Raw genomic sequence first — 17,412 nt, 5'->3', positions numbered from 1 at the left:
AACCGTTGGATCAATATAATCGATCTAATGGTAAGATTGATTGGTAGTACTTGATAGTAACACAACTTGATTGTCACAATATCCTTCCCCTTGTATTATATGGTCAATTTCGGTAAGGGCGAAATTTCTTGTTTCTAGGGTTTTTTTATTTTATAATCTTTTTTCATGGACAAATCAGCCTTTCAATTGTAGTTGTCAATGGATATCCGAATTACTGGGATATGTTATTTTTCTTCATCGAATAACTTTATTTGATTTGGGTAGTGTTTTTAAATCAATTATTAAATTAAGATAATATTTAATATAACTAAAGTGAAAATTCACATGAAATAGCTCGGATTTTAAGCAGAAATTTATATATATTTTTTATAATTTCATATTTTGGTATATTGATCTTAATTACTTCTTTGAAGCAGCTCTCTGAGTATTTTTACAAATTTTAATTCTTTAAATCGGTTATAACCTTATAAGATTAATTATGAATCAGACTTAGTTATAGTTAAAGTTCTTCGTCCCTCTTCAAATATATATTTGATAAGAATCATTCTCTCTCCACCTACTCAATTCTAGTCGCCAACTGAGCTATACACATGTAGAGTTTTATAATTCCACATTGGATATGCATAATATTAACTTAATTTAGATAAAACTTATGTTTAATAAATGTTATTTATAATCCTCATAGTTTACTCATTATTTTAAGATATGAAACTCAAATATTTCCAAATTATTTTAGACATCATCAAAGGCACCCAAAACAATTAATGTCAATTCAACGAAACTCTCAAAAACTTGCCTTGATGTCGTCTAACTTCTAGAACAGAATTGATATATACCTCAACAAAGATACAAGTCCCGTATTCCCTGTGCTTTATCATATTATGCACCACAATGACTCAAAATTTAAGTTTTTTTTTTTTTTTTCAGTAAACTGAAAGGTATCCCCACCCTCATTCGGGGGTGAGACTAATCACAAACCGAGCACCGTAGGACCTTTGCGGGGGCGGCTCTACCCAATCCTTTTTTTCCATACTCAAAGCTCGAACTCGAGACCACTGGTTAAAGGAACACAGCCTCCGGACCAACTGTGCCAAAGGGTTTGGGTCAAAATTTAAGTTTTAGATCACACGTTTAGTGCGCAAACCATAAATTCGTGGTTCAAAATTAGCCAAATAATAGACTTCAATTTTGATAAAAGGTGATACACATTTTGAAGAAAAGGCTTATTGTTTGATCCTCTAGTATTCCATACAAATACTTTCATTAAAATTTGAGTTTCAATGACCTAGAATATTCATCTCTTTAGGTTAGGATTCAACGGTTGTTTAATCATTTGACAATTTGGATAGGACATTATGTGATCCCATTTGCAGAAAGTAGAGTCATGAATAAAACTATATATGTTTGGCTAGTATGACATAGTTTGATAAAACATGAATTGCACGCAAGATCATTGTGCTGCTCCAATCGCTCCTCCTACAGATCTTTATCACTGTCAACAATCATGACTCATGAGACCATACTCGGTTACTCTTTTATCTAGCTGCGTCCCTTCCTAGCTTAACCTAAAACTGGACATGTGCTGCTCCGAGATGAATTTTGTTCCGGGTTTGTAACTTATGGGCTTAATTAAGCATAAATGAGGCTCATATATGAGTAAAGTAAATCGACAAGTTCTTAACTTATATACGCTGATCCAAGAATGAGAGCCTGGAATATGAGTCATAAGCTATGATTTAGTCTCATGTTTTGAACATGCCACGATCTCAATAATCATCTCACTGTTAACTACCCACGATTTTTAGTGACTGTTGATTAGGCCTTATATAAGTATCATAAGCAAATTAATAGATATACAATATTCATGAGATCAACCAACGGCGGACCCACTTGGTTACAATTGTATGCACTTACAGACACAAAGTTTGGGGGGAAAAAAATCCACGGACGTGGGTGATTCAAGTCAAGTAAAAAAATAATAATATGAAGATTGAAAGGAAAAAGGTAAAGATAGGCTCAACCCAACCAACCCCTACAACTAAAAGTTTTAAGCTTAAACCCCAGTCGATTGCTTTGTCTCTGTTTTTTTTTTAACATAAACCTTTAGCTCCAAATCTTAATAGACATTAACGATTCTTGAAATTCAATCTTCATCAAGTGGAGGAGAATCTCACAGGATTTTTCATGTTTTTTTGTGAAGCAAAGTAGTCAAATTTGGATCAAATAGACATCGACAGAGGTGGGTTTTTGATCGATTAAACCCTACAATTATACTATATTTCACAAATGTCTTTTTGTGGTGTTTATTTTTTTTAATTATCATTATCGATTATTTCTTTAAAACTTTGGTTGATTCACCAAAGCTTTACTTTTGAAGTTGAAGTGAAAATTAGATCATGATCATGATTTTTTTTTTTAAATTCGGGGGCGCCACTCCCGAACCCCGACTTCTAAGTGTGTAGGTCCGCTATTGAGATCAACCCCGTAATGTTCATACAGAACAAATTCGATTCTCTTTAAAAAAAATTATATATCTATTACCAAAAAAAAACTTTGTATTATTTTCTTGAATTAATTACTATGCTCACTCAAGTACTCGTTGTTTTTTTCTTTCTTTTTTTCTGATTCGAAGAATTTAAATTCAAAGCAAATGGATTTTGATTGATTGCTCACAAACACAGAATATCAATGGACTTTCACAATATATATTTATCGGACTATTGCATTTCATATTACAATTAGGTCCAATGAATACCGTACTAAGCCTAACAACTTGGGCCCTAAAGCCGCGATGTAGTGTTTCTCTCAGTGGTGTCTCCAACGGCTTGAATCACATGAGTCAAAAACCTCTTCCGATTCTCGCCGTACACGTGTCCATCCCACCCCCTCTTCACCAAATCAACGGCTAAAGCCACGGCAGCCTCAACTGTCTCCTCGGCGGTGTCATGAGCCGAGTCGATGACGCCGAGCCGCAACGCCTCGTTAGCCGTTAGCTTCGCCGCCTTCATAACAATTTCGCGCCTCGCCGCCGGCGAGCCGACCTTGGCGTCGACGATGGCGACGAACCAAGCCGGCACGACGAGCTTGATGTCGAGCTCGCTCATGTAGAGAAATCCCCTGTCGCTCCTCATCAACACGTAATCGTGGCTGAGGGCGAGGGCGTATCCTGCGGCGGATGCGTGGCCGGTGACGGCGGCGAGGGTGGGCATGGGGAGGGAGAGGAGATCGGAGACTACGGAGCGAAGCAGGGAATCCATGAGGATCATGCGGTCTTCGCGGGATTGGGCCCAGGTGAGGTCGAAGCCGTTGGAGAAGTATTTGCCGTGGGCGGTGGTGATGAGGGCGGAGGAGGTGGTGGCTTCATGGCGGATACGGCGGAGGGCAGATTGGATGGAATTGAGGAGTGTGGGGTTAAGGCGATGCTCGCCGTCGCCGGTGAGTGATAGGATGAAAATGTTGCCTCTCTTCTCCAAGGTGCACATGTTTGCTTGCTTGGTGTTTCTTTCACCTACTCCACTTTCTACTTCCTAGAAAGCTAGTCATTGTAGTTCACGTTTGACTTTGTATAAATGAATCAAACATAATATAAAACAAGTGAAGGGATAAATCTTGGGTTTATCATCTATCATTTAACATGATCACAAAAATTTTTCTACACACACAACATTTTGTGGGGCCCGCAGCAAAAAAAAAAAAAACTTTGGCACGCAAAACGAATCTCTATAACATAACACAATCACTTTTCCTATAACATAACTCTTATAAAACCCATTAATGTTATACTGGATAAAATTATCTTTATATATATATATATATATATATATATATATATGTGTGAAAAAATATTTGTCATTTTAATTGACATAAAGTTATGTCATTTTAAGAGAGATAGACACATAATAATTTTTTTATTTAAATTTAAATTTAAAAAAGAATCAATCACTTTCTCTCCCATCATTTTCATTCCTTGTAGTTGTATCTATCTTTCTTAAAATGACATAACTTGTGTGATTTAAGAGCTCGTTTGGTGGACAGGATAGGATAAGGGTAGGATATGATATGGAGCTGATAAGAGTACGATATGATAAGGGCTAATAAGCCTATATCATATCTTGTGTTTGATGACTACCTGATTAGCAATCGGATAAGATTATGTAGAAGGAGAAAGACAAAAACAAAAAATAATGTAATAAATACAAATATATTGGGTAGCGTGGGGATATATTGGGTAGCGTGGGAATATATTGGGTATCCAATATTGGTATCATATCATGTTGAATCATAACTCAGCTCCCCCCATATGATAAGAAATCATGTATTGGATAAGATAAAATGAGACAATAGAATAAACTAATCATATCCTATTGACCCACCAAACAATAGATAAAAATAAGATATGATAAGTTATCCTATCCTATATTCTTTATCAGGTGCTCCAAATAGGCCCTAAAATGACAAACATAAAACACACACAGACACATATATATATATATATATATGGGGCAGGATATACTTATCACCAAAAAAATTTACCACATTTACAACCAATCTAATCTCCGTTGATTTCCGTCAATCTAACAGTTATAATTTATTGAAAATTATTGGGTCACATTTATTAAATAATTATTAATTTCTAATGAATACAATAAATTATAACCATTAGATTGACGGAAATCAACGGAGATTAGGTTAATTGTAAATGTGGTAAAAAAATTTGATGGTAAATATATCATTCCTATATATATATATATATATATATATATATATATATATATATATATATATAGAAGTGTATGAGTCTTATGGAGAAAGAATTAATTTACACTTATATAAGAAATAATAAAATTTTACAACTAATTTTATATATCTGATTATTGCAATTTATTTCTTTTCTTTTTTCAATATTTATAAAAAATAAATATTATAAAACGAATCTCTATAACATAACACAATCACTTTTCCTATAACATAACTCTTATAAAACCCATTAATGTTATTCTGGATAAAATTATCTTTATATATATGTGAAAAAATATTTGTCATTTTAATTGACATAAAGTTATGTCATTTTAAGAGAGATAGACACATAATAATTTTTTTATTTAAATTTAAATTTAAAAAAGAATCAATCACTTTCTCTCCCATCATTTTCATTCCTTGTAGTTGTATCTATCTTTCTTAAAATGACATAACTTGTGTGATTTAAGGGCTCGTTTGGTGGACAGGATAGGATAAGGGTAGGATATGATATGGAGCTGATAAGAGTACGATATGATAAGGGCTAATAAGCCTATATCATATCTTGTGTTTGATGACTACCTGATTAGCAATCGGATAAGATTATGTAGAAGGAGAAAGACAAAAACAAAAAATAATGTAATAAATACAAATATATTGGGTAGCGTGGGGATATATTGGGTAGCGTGGGAATATATTGGGTATCCAATATTGGTATCATATCATGTTGAATCATAACTCAGCTCCCCCCATAGGATAAGAAATCATGTATTGGATAAGATAAAATGAGACAATAGAATAAACTAATCATATCCTATTGACCCACCAAACAATAGATAAAAGTAAGATATGATAAGTTATCCTATCCTATATTCTTTATCAGGTGCTCCAAATAGGCCCTAGAATGACAAACATAAAACACACACAGACACACATATATATATATATATATATATGGGGCAGGATATACTTATCACCAAAAAAATTTACCACATTTACAACCAATCTAATCTCCGTTGATTTCCGTCAATCTAACAGTTATAATTTATTGAAAATTATTGGGTCACATTTATTAAGTAATTATTAATTTCTAATGAATACAATAAATTATAACCATTAGATTGACGGAAATCAACGGAGATTAGGTTAATTGTAATGTGGTAAAAAATTTTGATGGTAAATATATCATTCCCCTATATATATATATATATATATAGAAGTGTATGAGTCTTATGGAGAAAGAATTAATTTACAGTTATATAAGAAATAATAAAATTTTACAACTAATTTTATATATCTGATTATTGCAATTTATTTCTTTTCTTTTTTCAATATTTATAAAAAATAAATATTTAAGTTTTACATTATGAGTAAAATTTTAAGATGAAAAAATGCATTGATTTTCCTTCTCAAAAAAGTTTAGTTGGTTTATGATATTGGTTAAGAGTTTATTTGATTGCGCGATTTACAATTCAATGGTCGTTGTTTAGTTTTATTATTCTTATTTGAGTAAACTTGCTCATGAGTATTTATAAGCAACTCACATAATTATAGAATTTATATTATAAAATTAGAAGATGTTATATTTACAATTTTTTTGTTTATAAATTCTTACAAACTAAACTAAGTATGATCGGTCATATTATATTTCAACTAAGAGCGTATGACCAGTCATACTTAGTGTAGTTTATAAAAAAAGTTTATAAATTAATCATTCCCCATAAAATTAGATTATTTTTCATTTAAAATAACTTATTACACGGAAATGTTTTTTTCTCGTAAAAATTATATAATCTAAATATGCTATAATTGCACATAATTTCATCAATTATACTTTAATTTAATCATATCTCTTAAATGTAATTCCGAATATTATATCTCTTAAATGTAATTCCGAATATTTAATGGAAATAATGCATATTTAGATTAACTTATTTAGAATGTAAAAGAATTCAACTATTTATATATATTTTTTGGGAAATGTTTTAACAAAAATAATAATTTTGCCAAACATGTTAGGGATATGATATTGTAACAACCAATGTTACTACTAATGTTACTATCAATCAATTTCACTGTTATATCGATTATGTTAATCCAACGGTTACATTTATTTTCATCTTTGTATGGTTATGATTCTCCCTATTTAATGTTTTCTCCCCATATTTAATGTGAAAGCATTAAATATGGAAAATCATAACCATACAAAGGTAAAAATAATATAAAGTATTAAATATGAGAAATCATAACTATACAAAGATGAAAATAAATATAACTGTTGGATCAATATAATCGATCTAACGGTAAAATTGATTGGTAATAACATTAATAGTAACACTAATTAATTGTTACAGTATCATTTTCCTGTTATTAATCAATTACGCAGCAAATAACTTAGAAGATACACACCTAATTTCAAATACGAGATGTAAGGTTTTGCAAGGTCTCAGGGAACAAATTTACTTTCACTTTAAGTACTATTAGATAAACATTTAATATTTTCTGATCCTTCTATGAAATTCTTATGTATCATTTCTTACCTATAAAGATAAAAATAATAACTAATCTATATATTTACATGTATTAAACAGTATAACGTAAAATCAACGACGAAACAATCAAACCAGACGGGCCGATTCACCCAAAAACTAATAAACAGGACAGACATTTAGTCTATTTAATTAAAAAAAATCAGATGATCAAATAATAAGTCAAACTGATTAAAATCGACAGAGAACTAGTGAAAGATTTCGTTAGTTAAATAAAAGTTTGATGTTAAGTTACAAAGTCTTAAGCATAAGGTTCAAATATGAATTGTTATTATTTAGTCACTTATTATTATTTTTTAATTTTACAAGTTATATAATTTGAATATCTTATTCTAATTTAAAATTTTAAGTAACTTAATTTCTTATGATTTCAAGTTAAATTATTACTTAATATATAATATAAAGGAAAATTATATTGACAATTTTTTTTTTATAAATTTACAAAATACATTATGTCTTGCCGGTAAGATATTATATCTTACCGATAACATTTCATTCAAAAGTGTCTTACCGGTGGTAAGACATAATGTAATTTGTAAAAATTTATAAACAGTCCCTATTATATAATATCAAAAAATACACTTTTACTAACCTGAAACATTGATTGGGAACCATTGATTTCACTAGTTCAATAACTTAAAACATTGATAAAACACATATTATACTCAGTGGCGGAGCCATGTTATACTTGGGTGTAACCTGGGTTTGGGCTAAATTTTAACAAATTGTACTTATTATGTACAATTATATAATTAATTATAATTTGACTCAGTCTAAAATTATAATTTGGCCCTATCAAAAAATTAAAATATATTTAGTGAGAGATTTGAGTAAGTTATATTAAGTTATGTGTTACATTTCTATTTATACAAAAAAATTAAAATATATTCAATAAAATTAAAAAATATTTAATAAAATCATAATTCTTTTTGATACTTCCTACTCAAGTGTTTTGTATTTAATATAATTTAAATAAATTATGATATGAACTAACTAAAATTAAAAAATATATATATACATATAATTTTTTGGGCCAGACTCCTGTTAGAACCTGGCTCCGCCACTGATTATACTCCTTCAGTTTTGCCTATTTTGACTTACAAAACTTGTTTTACGGTTAAATAATGCGTTAGATTTAACAAGGAAACATGACAGTCACATGCAGTAATAATATGTTGAAAATTTACATACTAAGCATGAAAATTGGCAGTTGTTATGCAACGCTATCAGTCTCAAGTATTATATTGTGATGAGAAACGTTTTTTTTTCCTTTTTCTTTCTATTAAAAAAAATTATTTTCCTGTTTGTGGAAAGTTTTATATTGAAACATATTTTATGTCATTGTATCACTATTCATATTTTATTATTAAATTTCATCTTGAACCAACAGTAATTGAAAATGAAAGAAAGATCCATTCTACCCCAAGTTTTTTCAACTTGGCCCATGTAGTTTCCAGCCTCAAGCGATGCAGAAGGGAAGGAAATCCAGTTCATTGGTAGCGCATTCCATGCATCGAAATTTGCCAAAGAAAATTATCATGTGACTTAGACGTTTGTACAGAAAAACCAATGTACATAAAATTTATTACTAAAGCCAAAGAAAAGAAACATAAGATGAACTACAAATGCTAAAATTATATGATTGTAGTTAATTACTAATTGCTACTACCTAAACCAAATTTAAAGGGTAAACCAAGTTGAGATGGTTTATAAAGGGAAGGCATTAAAAGGCACATAGCACAAATAGTGCTTCTTACCAACCCATCAATGTTCTTCTAACTTTGTCCACAATCTGACTTCTTGCTTGGCTGCTACTCAAAGGAAATTCACGGCTTTCATCCAACAAAAACCTGTACACTTCCCACTGGCGTTCTTGTGTTGAATGCCTAACAACTTCAGCCTATAGTAAGATAAAAAAGTGTGTGTAAGAGAGAAAGAGATTTCATTTAGTAACTGTTACAAGATTTCTTCAAAGAACATCCAAATTTCCACAATAAGCTTTAACTTCAAAAAAATTACCGAGAAAATGAAAACTCCCAACGCTTTTAAAGCCAATGTAACATCATAGAATACACGGGGTCTTCCCTTTCCACACAGCTCTACAGGATTAGCAACAAGTAGTTCTGTATCTGGACCACGGTTCACTATAATCACCCGCAATGGATGAAGCATCTCTTCTTTTAAGCAAGAACACAAAGTTTTCTGACTTTCAGGATCTATGATCTTTTCCCCATCTATTTGCTTAACAAATAATTCAATATTTCGAAAGCCTTTCACACTTGAAGAGAATCGACCATAAGCAACCTAATTGAGAAAGGCATGACGGTTATCAATGAACTAATAGCAAAGAAAATTTTATTTAACTAAACATATGGTAAGATATTGCATATGGAAAATGAATACAAGAATGATTGAGCAGAATAAAATCACATAAAAATTGCACAAAGAATGTTGAACAAATGATAACTCGGTACAGAATACCTTAATATCAGAGTCCTTAGAAATCCTCATAATGTCATAACACAAGCCCTTCTGGTCAACACACTGTATCTGAAGCAAGGAATGAGCTGGGCTCATTGAATTATCCATCATAACAGTTGGCTTCTTCAGTGTTGTCATATCTTGGCTGAGAGGATGCACAGACACCTTGTCTAACAGCTCAGAACTAAATAATTCTTCAGCAAAAGCTGGTGGAAGAGAAGAAAAGCCCTGCAAATGTCCATATTCAGGCCCAGCCAACTGAAGTTCACTGGAGATGCACCTCTCTCCTAAAGCATCCATCAGATATTCACATACATAATCTTGCCTCTTTTTTGTGTGCAACAATTCCCTGTTTTTATTCAACAACAAAAAAAAAAAAAAATGACGCATCGTTAGCATGAGCTACCAAAGCAACAATTTTATAATTAAAGACTATCATAACAAGAATTGAGGTGAAACATGAAATAACAGATCAGATGCAACAATTAAGAGCAAAACAATGAGTCAATGACAATTCACATGACACAAATAAATTTTGCGACGATGTAATTGGCTTTTCTGGCAATAAAAAATCCAACTTCAATCAACACCTTCTGTTTGAGTATATTTTATAATCATGAAGAGCAGAAAACAGGTAATAACTAAAATGAACAAAAACTTAAAGCTGATCTTGCGCTGGGTTGTCTTAAGATATTATTGTGCACATTTTGAGATAAGAGAGAGTGAATGCTAACCATTAACACGAGCTCAGATGGTCACACCTAAGCTACTAGAACTGTTAAGTGTATATGTCTTCTTTTTTCCCCTTTCATTTTGTGTTAGCAAGTGCTTTAAGTTCTCTGCCTAAAATTACACTCTGGTTCTTCTCTAAGTTTTGCATAAGTTTGAATCTAGTGCTTCTAGTCCCAACTGCAGCAATGTTCGTTTGTCAAAGACTGAAGAGGATAGTTTGAAATTTTAAACAAATTTCTTAAGCTTAATGAGCAACTTCCGACCCTACCGAGCTCCTGGCAAGCTGAGTCCAAATCCTATCAACGAATAGAATTTCTATTAATAGTTTTAGTCTAGCTCAGCTCATTAAAATTGAGCATAGATATCAATAATTTCTGGGTTTTCAAGCAACTCTGTCCTTAATCAATCCTTAATCAAGTGCAGCAACAATATTAGGCCAATATTATTCTATTCCATTAGCATCATATTCTTGCTATAAGTGATTCAATCCTAGGTTTCAAATAGCAGTCTTATCTTCACTTCATTCAGTGATCGATTCCATTTCCCACATCCCTTGATTATCACATACCCGATGACATTGCAAAGAGAGAGATAAATGAAAAACAAATTTGGCTAATCTGTCGTGCAAACAAGAAGATTACTACATGTCCAATGGCTAATCTTTAGAAGCCATACATATTTTAGCTTATAAAGAAGATAAAGAGGAACTAATGCCCAATAGGAATATTATTACAAATTCTGATACCAATTTGACTTTCTTTTATATATATATATATATATATATATATATATATATATATATATATATATATATATATATATATATATATATATATATATATATATATATATATATAGTATACTTTGACACCGTGTCAAATTTCGAAATATGATACCAAATCCTAATAATTAATTTCCGCCAATCAACGGTTATCACTTAAAGGGAATCAAATTTAGGGATAGTATACTTTGACACCATGTCAAATTTCGAAATATGATACCAAATCCTAATAGTTAATTTCCGAGAATCAACGGTTATCACTTGAAGGGAATCAAATTTGGATGGGGTAAGAAAGAGCATCCAGCAGATGCAGGATATAAACTAAATCATATGAGTAAGAATCTTATACTAACATTCCATCGGTGATAAAGAACAGGTCCAAGGCCCTGCCATCTGGGGTTGGCATCACTTTGACTCTCTGAATAATAAGTTGAAGGTTGCAGAGGATTTCATTAATATCTACATGGATGGGAAAAAGAAAGTGTCAAAAAATACATTCCATGTGTGCAGGAAAAGAGAGAAGAGAAATAGTTACCATGTAGTAATCCTTTTTGGTCAATAATCCAAACCTTCAATAGGTAAATTGGAGGCGGTGAAGGACTAGTAGACTGTTGATTGAAGTGATAGGAAAATAAAAAGGAAGGGCAAGCTGAGAGGAGCCTAGTCTTCAAGCTTTCCCAATCAACTTTGAGAGATGAAGGATGTGGAACAACCCAATACACGATGTAGCACCATCTTCCATCCGTTGAAATATCTACATCACCGTCCAATCCAAACATGAAAACAGGTAAAACAACATGTAACTCCAAACAGGAACCCACATAAAAAATGAATAAACTGAACATGAAACTATCCACAAAGGGACACTGTTTTGTGCAAAAAAAAAAAGGAACATCAAAAAACAAAATTTCCAAGTAAAATATGCAAAAAAAAAGAAAAAAAAGAGAGAACTCAAGGGAGATGAATAAAGATTTGATTTTTTTTTTCGAAAAGAAGAAACCCAGATGGGAAATGTGAGATACCAGCTCTGGTAATGCGAAGACCGAACTCGAGGATGATTCGGCAAAGATCACAACCGAGACCAGCCTTGTCGGGGCAATTGACCGTGACGACGCAAGGCTCATCGGGGTCTCTCCCCTGTCGGATCACAACGACGTCGTCCCATAGCATACCCATGACTAAGAAGTGGTGGGTTCAGGGGAGAATGACCGCCGGAAAAAGCATCGCCGGAGCTCGCAATGGTGGCTCCGGCGAATGGAGTTTATATATGAAAACGTGAGTTGCATACAGATCACGAAAGAACGGAATTGATAAATAATAAATGAAACGGTTTTTTTTTCTTGTTATAATAAAATTTATGATGTTCGTGAAAAAATGAGTTAGTTTGTTCCATTTTATTTTTGAAAATGGACCGTAAAAGTCAGCTCGTATCGTTTCCTTTGACGAGTTGGATAGGTTGGTATGTGAGTGCGAATTTATTTTAATTCATCTATATCCGTCATCAACTTATCAAAAAATGAATCCTCCCCTTTTCACTTTTGAGATGAGTTGAAAAATTCTGCTCACCCGATCTAATTTAATAGATTGAACGAATTGACCCGCAGAACCGAACTCGTTTTGCCGGCTCCGATTGGTATTCTCTTTTTGGTAGATAATAACTTTCTTTGGAGACAATGTTCATTTTTTTTTTTCAAGTATAGCAATGTTCATTTAATGTTTGTTTAAGTTGAAAAACTCCTCTCTCTTTTTTGATAAACAAAACTCCTTTTAATTTATTCTAAATTTACTTTCTTTTCTTTTCAGATTTTTTAAAAACAATATAAATAAAATTTGAAATTGCATAAATTATCTATTTTGTTACATAAACAGTAAAAGAAGTATTAGATCCAACAGTAAATGAAAAATTTGCAGATTTGTGCGGGCTTGAAATTTTTGAAATTAGAAAAAAATAATAAAATTATATATTATGACTAATAATATTTTTCATATATTCTCATTTATAAATCACAATTTAATGAATTTGGATAGAAAAAAATCACTTGTAAGTAATAATAAGAAAAATGAGAGTTAACAAAAGAGATATTAACCTTCATTTTTTTAGCTTGAATATATCAAATTCGTCATTTAATATGAATTTATGTGTTAGTATCAAATTAATCTTTAAAAGGTGGATAATGTTAACATTAATTGTCATTGAAAATTGTCTTAATTACTATTGATAAAAAATAATACGATGTGAGGATGTTTAAAAATGAATTGGTGGAAAAATCTTTTTTTTTAATGTTATTAAATGAATTCTTAAAATGCTATAAATTAAAATTTGAAACTAATATAGTTAATAACATAAACTATTATTACAGATTAATTTAAGAGAAATACTTTTCTTATGTTGTAGGAAAGTAGTTATCTCATGTTGTATAAATAAAGTTTTAAATGGGACTCAAATGTAAGAGGAGAGAAAAAAATAGTGATGAGACCACATCTCTTTTATGTGTGTAAAAAAATTATTTATCTCATGTAAAATGAAATAAATATAACCCGATTAATAAATGAAAAATTAATATTATTTATTTATTTATTTTTCGAATGGAAAATTAAGAAAAGGAGATGATGCTTAGCAGCCGCACAAGATTGAAACCAAAACTAAATATAAAAAAAAAAAAAAAAAAAAACATATGCAAATACTCTAGTACATTTATTGACTTATGTTTGGTAGACATTTCTATTGGTGGATAGTGATGATTTGGAAGTACAGTTGATGTGTTGCGTAAAGTGGGCCCTGAGTGGAGGTTTCTCGTGTCGTGTGAGTCATGTCCATGTCAATATGTCTGGCCACATTTTCATTGATGAATTGACAAGGTTGATGTGAGCCTTTCATTGAACCACTTGTGGACCCGGTCTTCCATCCACGACTAGACGTTAATATATAATACTATTTTTAAATTGGATTTAATATTTCTTTGTAAGAGATAAATTAATGCATATAAAAGTAGGATAATATTTTTCTTATGTTGTATAAGAGGGTGCAGCTCAGTTGATAATTTGGCGCTGAGTTAGTGGGGTTGAATATGTGTTCGATTCCCGCTGAATGCATTCTTGGGGAGGGGGCTGAACCTTTAGTCATCACTGTTCTCCCGCACTCCGGATTAGTCTCATAGCCGGCTCAAAGAGTCGAAACTCGTGGGGATACCGGAGGGAGCCAACTCGTCTCAAAGAGATAATTAGGGTTGGGTAACTCCAAAAAAAAAAAAAGAGAAGTACTATCTCATGCTCAAACAAAAAGTAGGAGAGAAAAAAAAAGTTAAAAGTCAGAGAAAAAAAATCTTGTGGGACCCATTTGAGAAATATGAGTGTAGAAGATAATATTTTGTTTATGTAACATGAGAAAAGTAATTCCCATAAAAGTACATACAGGTCATACGATCAAATGAAGAGAAGAAAAATAAAGAAAAAATATAAACTTTACATATTTTTATATGTATATAAAAAATAAATTTATTTTTATAATATAAGAAAAAATAAACCCTATAAATTATACATGTGTGGGTGAATAATAATATTATTTTATAGATTATGTACTTGAGTTTGTAAATTGAGATTAATAGTTTTTATATTATAGAAAATGATTTTATCTTTTAAAAAAATATGTAGGATCTATATTATTTTTTCTTTTCTTTTCTTTACATGGTCTCACATCAGTCTTATACACTTTTATATATATATATATATAAGAGAAAAAATATCTATTATAATACGAGAAACAATAATTGCTTAAAATAAATAATGAAAAATAAATGGTACTACAGTATTGTACCTTCACGTCTATGGTCTGTGATCGATGCTTGTGCAGATTTTTTCGGCTATCATAGTTGGTAGAGGCAATCAATATCATCCCATTTTTAATTTTGGAGCGTGGGTTCGAATCGTTTTGTGCAAGCTAAAGCACTTCAAAAATAAATAAATAAATAAATATATAAATATATATATATATATATATATATATGGGTAATAGTTTTCTCATGTAGTAGGAGATAAATATTATCTCCTACAGACTCATATGTGCAGGTGGGGTCCACTTTCAGGAGGAGAGAGAAAAAGAATAAAGTGGGACCCATCTTGAATTTGTGTGTGTAGGAGATAAATTTTACCTTATGTGACATAAGAATAATAAATACCTATATATATATATATATATATATATATATATATATATATATATCAGCTAAAGAGTGTTAGATAAAATCTTGTTAAAACAGGCATTGGTTGCTGGTTGGTTGATTAAATATCCCGTCCTTATTTTATTAAAAAATTATTATTTTACCTTTTTCTTTAACTTATAAATTTATTCTTTTTATTAAATTATATATTAGTCTGTGTTTATTTGACCAAAATTCGACCTATATTCATTCAAGTAAATTAGTCATTTATTCGAATAAATAACTTATCAAGGATTTGATTAAATTTTAATTAAATAAGAACATGTTGATATGTAGTTTAAAAAAAGACATATACGGAAATATAATTTGTGAAAGGGAAAAAAGTTTCTGATGTTACTTTAGACAACTTTGTCTAATGTTCATCCAAACGACGTCGTTTTGAGGTTAAAAAATTTAAAAATTAGAATGAAAAAGACTATTATTGTCCTGACATAAATTAAAATTACAAAAACACCATGATTTCTGTCCCAAAACAACGTCGTTTCGATGAAAATTAGATAAAATTATCTAAAGTAACTTTAGAAAAAACAAACCCTTTTGTAAAAATGGATAAAGTAATAAATTAACTTTAAAAATGGACAAAATGCCCAATCAATCATCGTTCATTGCTTGGAATGAGCATAATATTTTTGAGACATCCAAACAAAAACAGAAATAATTGGGAAACCAAGCAACAATAATGATAATAAGAAAACTACTCCCTCAATATCTTTATCATTGACCTTCACTTCATATTTTATTTTGCATCCTTAACTTTTAAGCTAGTTAATACCAAACGTAACGCTAATATTAAAATGGATTTATTTTGCTTTTTTAGATTTTTAAAGATGCTTAACTGATGGATAATCAATGGAAGAGGTTTATTTTTACTTTTAAATCTAGAGAACTATAAATACAACGTTCAGTATCCAAAAGAAGAAGAAGAGAGAACTATAAATATTTTTTAAAAAGAGTAATTGATGTTCGAAATATTATATGATAATCTTTCGTTTTAAATACTTACAAATAAGAATAATTTTTATTTAAAATGAAAAGTTCTCTTTGCTTTTTTCTCACTATTAATCTCATTCATCCAAACTCTGACGACTGACAACTTGCAAGGATCAACGACTCTTCCTACATACTAACACGAGACTTTTCAGCGTCTTTTGTCTTCACTCACACACTTCTCGGGAAAACTTTTCAGGAGGTCACCCATCCCAGAATTGCTCCAAGTCAAACACGCTTAACTATGGAGTTCTTCCGACCCGGGCTATCGAAAAGTAGATGCATCTTATTAGTATAGGTAGTACCAATTAATTCTTATAAGTTATTCCTAACTGTGCCATCCCATACCAGCACAGTCTCTGAAATCTCTCTCTTTCAGGTGTTGATTCGATTCATTCATGTACCCTCGTCGCTGGAAGGCTGCCAGGAGCCGCTCCTTGTTCATGCCATTTCGCACCAGCGATCACTCCCCACCCTCGTCAGCGCCCAAGATGTTACACAAACATACACACACAATATATATATATATATATATATATATATATAGTTAAATATACCCTTCCCTTAATACTAAATAAGTCTTAAAATAAATAAATGTATTGATACAAAAACAAGAAGAATTTCAATAGTTCCAAATTATCATTAATTCAGTAGTCTGGATCAATTAAAATCTTATAACTAATGAACAGAAAGAAAAGAGAAGAAATAAAAAATAATTTTTTATCCAAATATCATCCCCTAAATAGAAGGATCATAAAAAATCTAGAGCACCAAAATTTTTTCCATACAAAAACAGAGAAAATATTTGTGTATGTGTATAATGTTAACTATATAACATTGCTTAAAATTGAGTGACACGGTAGCCCTGCAACTAGTTTATTGCGATGTGACACAAAGCAAAAATTAAAGCTTATATACAATTTAGCAG

The 17,412-nt window shown here is 30.9% G+C and overlaps 2 protein-coding genes across 2 annotated transcripts; both read right to left on the bottom strand.

Annotated features, from left to right (window-relative positions):
- Nucleotides 1–2,660: 2,660 nt before the first annotated feature.
- Nucleotides 2,661–3,607, bottom strand: LOC133285189 (enoyl-CoA delta isomerase 1, peroxisomal). Its single transcript, XM_061482377.1, has one exon. The coding sequence runs from the start codon at nt 3,480–3,482 to the stop codon at nt 2,781–2,783; it is 702 nt and encodes a 233-aa protein (XP_061338361.1). The 5' UTR covers nt 3,483–3,607; the 3' UTR covers nt 2,661–2,780.
- Nucleotides 3,608–8,769: 5,162 nt separating this feature from the next.
- Nucleotides 8,770–12,640, bottom strand: LOC133285156 (ACT domain-containing protein ACR9-like). The gene is made up of 6 exons (XM_061482334.1): nt 12,303–12,640; nt 11,816–12,034; nt 11,634–11,739; nt 9,768–10,116; nt 9,306–9,590; nt 8,770–9,186 (listed from the first exon to the last, which is right to left on the bottom strand). Exons 1-6 carry the CDS (start codon nt 12,454–12,456, stop codon nt 9,040–9,042), a joined length of 1,260 nt encoding a protein of 419 aa, XP_061338318.1. The 5' UTR covers nt 12,457–12,640; the 3' UTR covers nt 8,770–9,039.
- Between the last annotated feature and the right edge of the window lie 4,772 nt (nt 12,641–17,412).

Source organism: Gastrolobium bilobum, unplaced genomic scaffold (assembly GCF_033153095.1).
Source record: "Gastrolobium bilobum isolate Gb01-03AN ecotype WA unplaced genomic scaffold, APGP_CSIRO_Gbil_v1 utg7917, whole genome shotgun sequence".
Lineage (NCBI taxonomy): Eukaryota > Viridiplantae > Streptophyta > Magnoliopsida > Fabales > Fabaceae > Gastrolobium > Gastrolobium bilobum.
The sequence above is the reverse complement of the archived record's forward strand: the minus strand, read 5'-3'. Positions and strand labels throughout refer to the sequence as shown.

Excerpts from the sequence above, each read along its gene's own strand:
- LOC133285189 (XM_061482377.1), bottom strand. The coding sequence starts at position 3,482 with ATGTGCACCTTGGAGAAGAGAGGCAACATTTTCATCCTATCACTCACC.
- LOC133285156 (XM_061482334.1), bottom strand. The coding sequence starts at position 12,456 with ATGGGTATGCTATGGGACGACGTCGTTGTGATCCGACAGGGGAGAGAC. Across the intron at positions 12,035-12,302 it reads TCTTCGCATTACCAGAGCTG|ATATTTCAACGGATGGAAGA; the intron begins GTATCTCACATT and ends ACGGTGATGTAG. Across the intron at positions 9,591-9,767 it reads CTAAGGACTCTGATATTAAG|GTTGCTTATGGTCGATTCTC; the intron begins GTATTCTGTACC and ends TTTCTCAATTAG.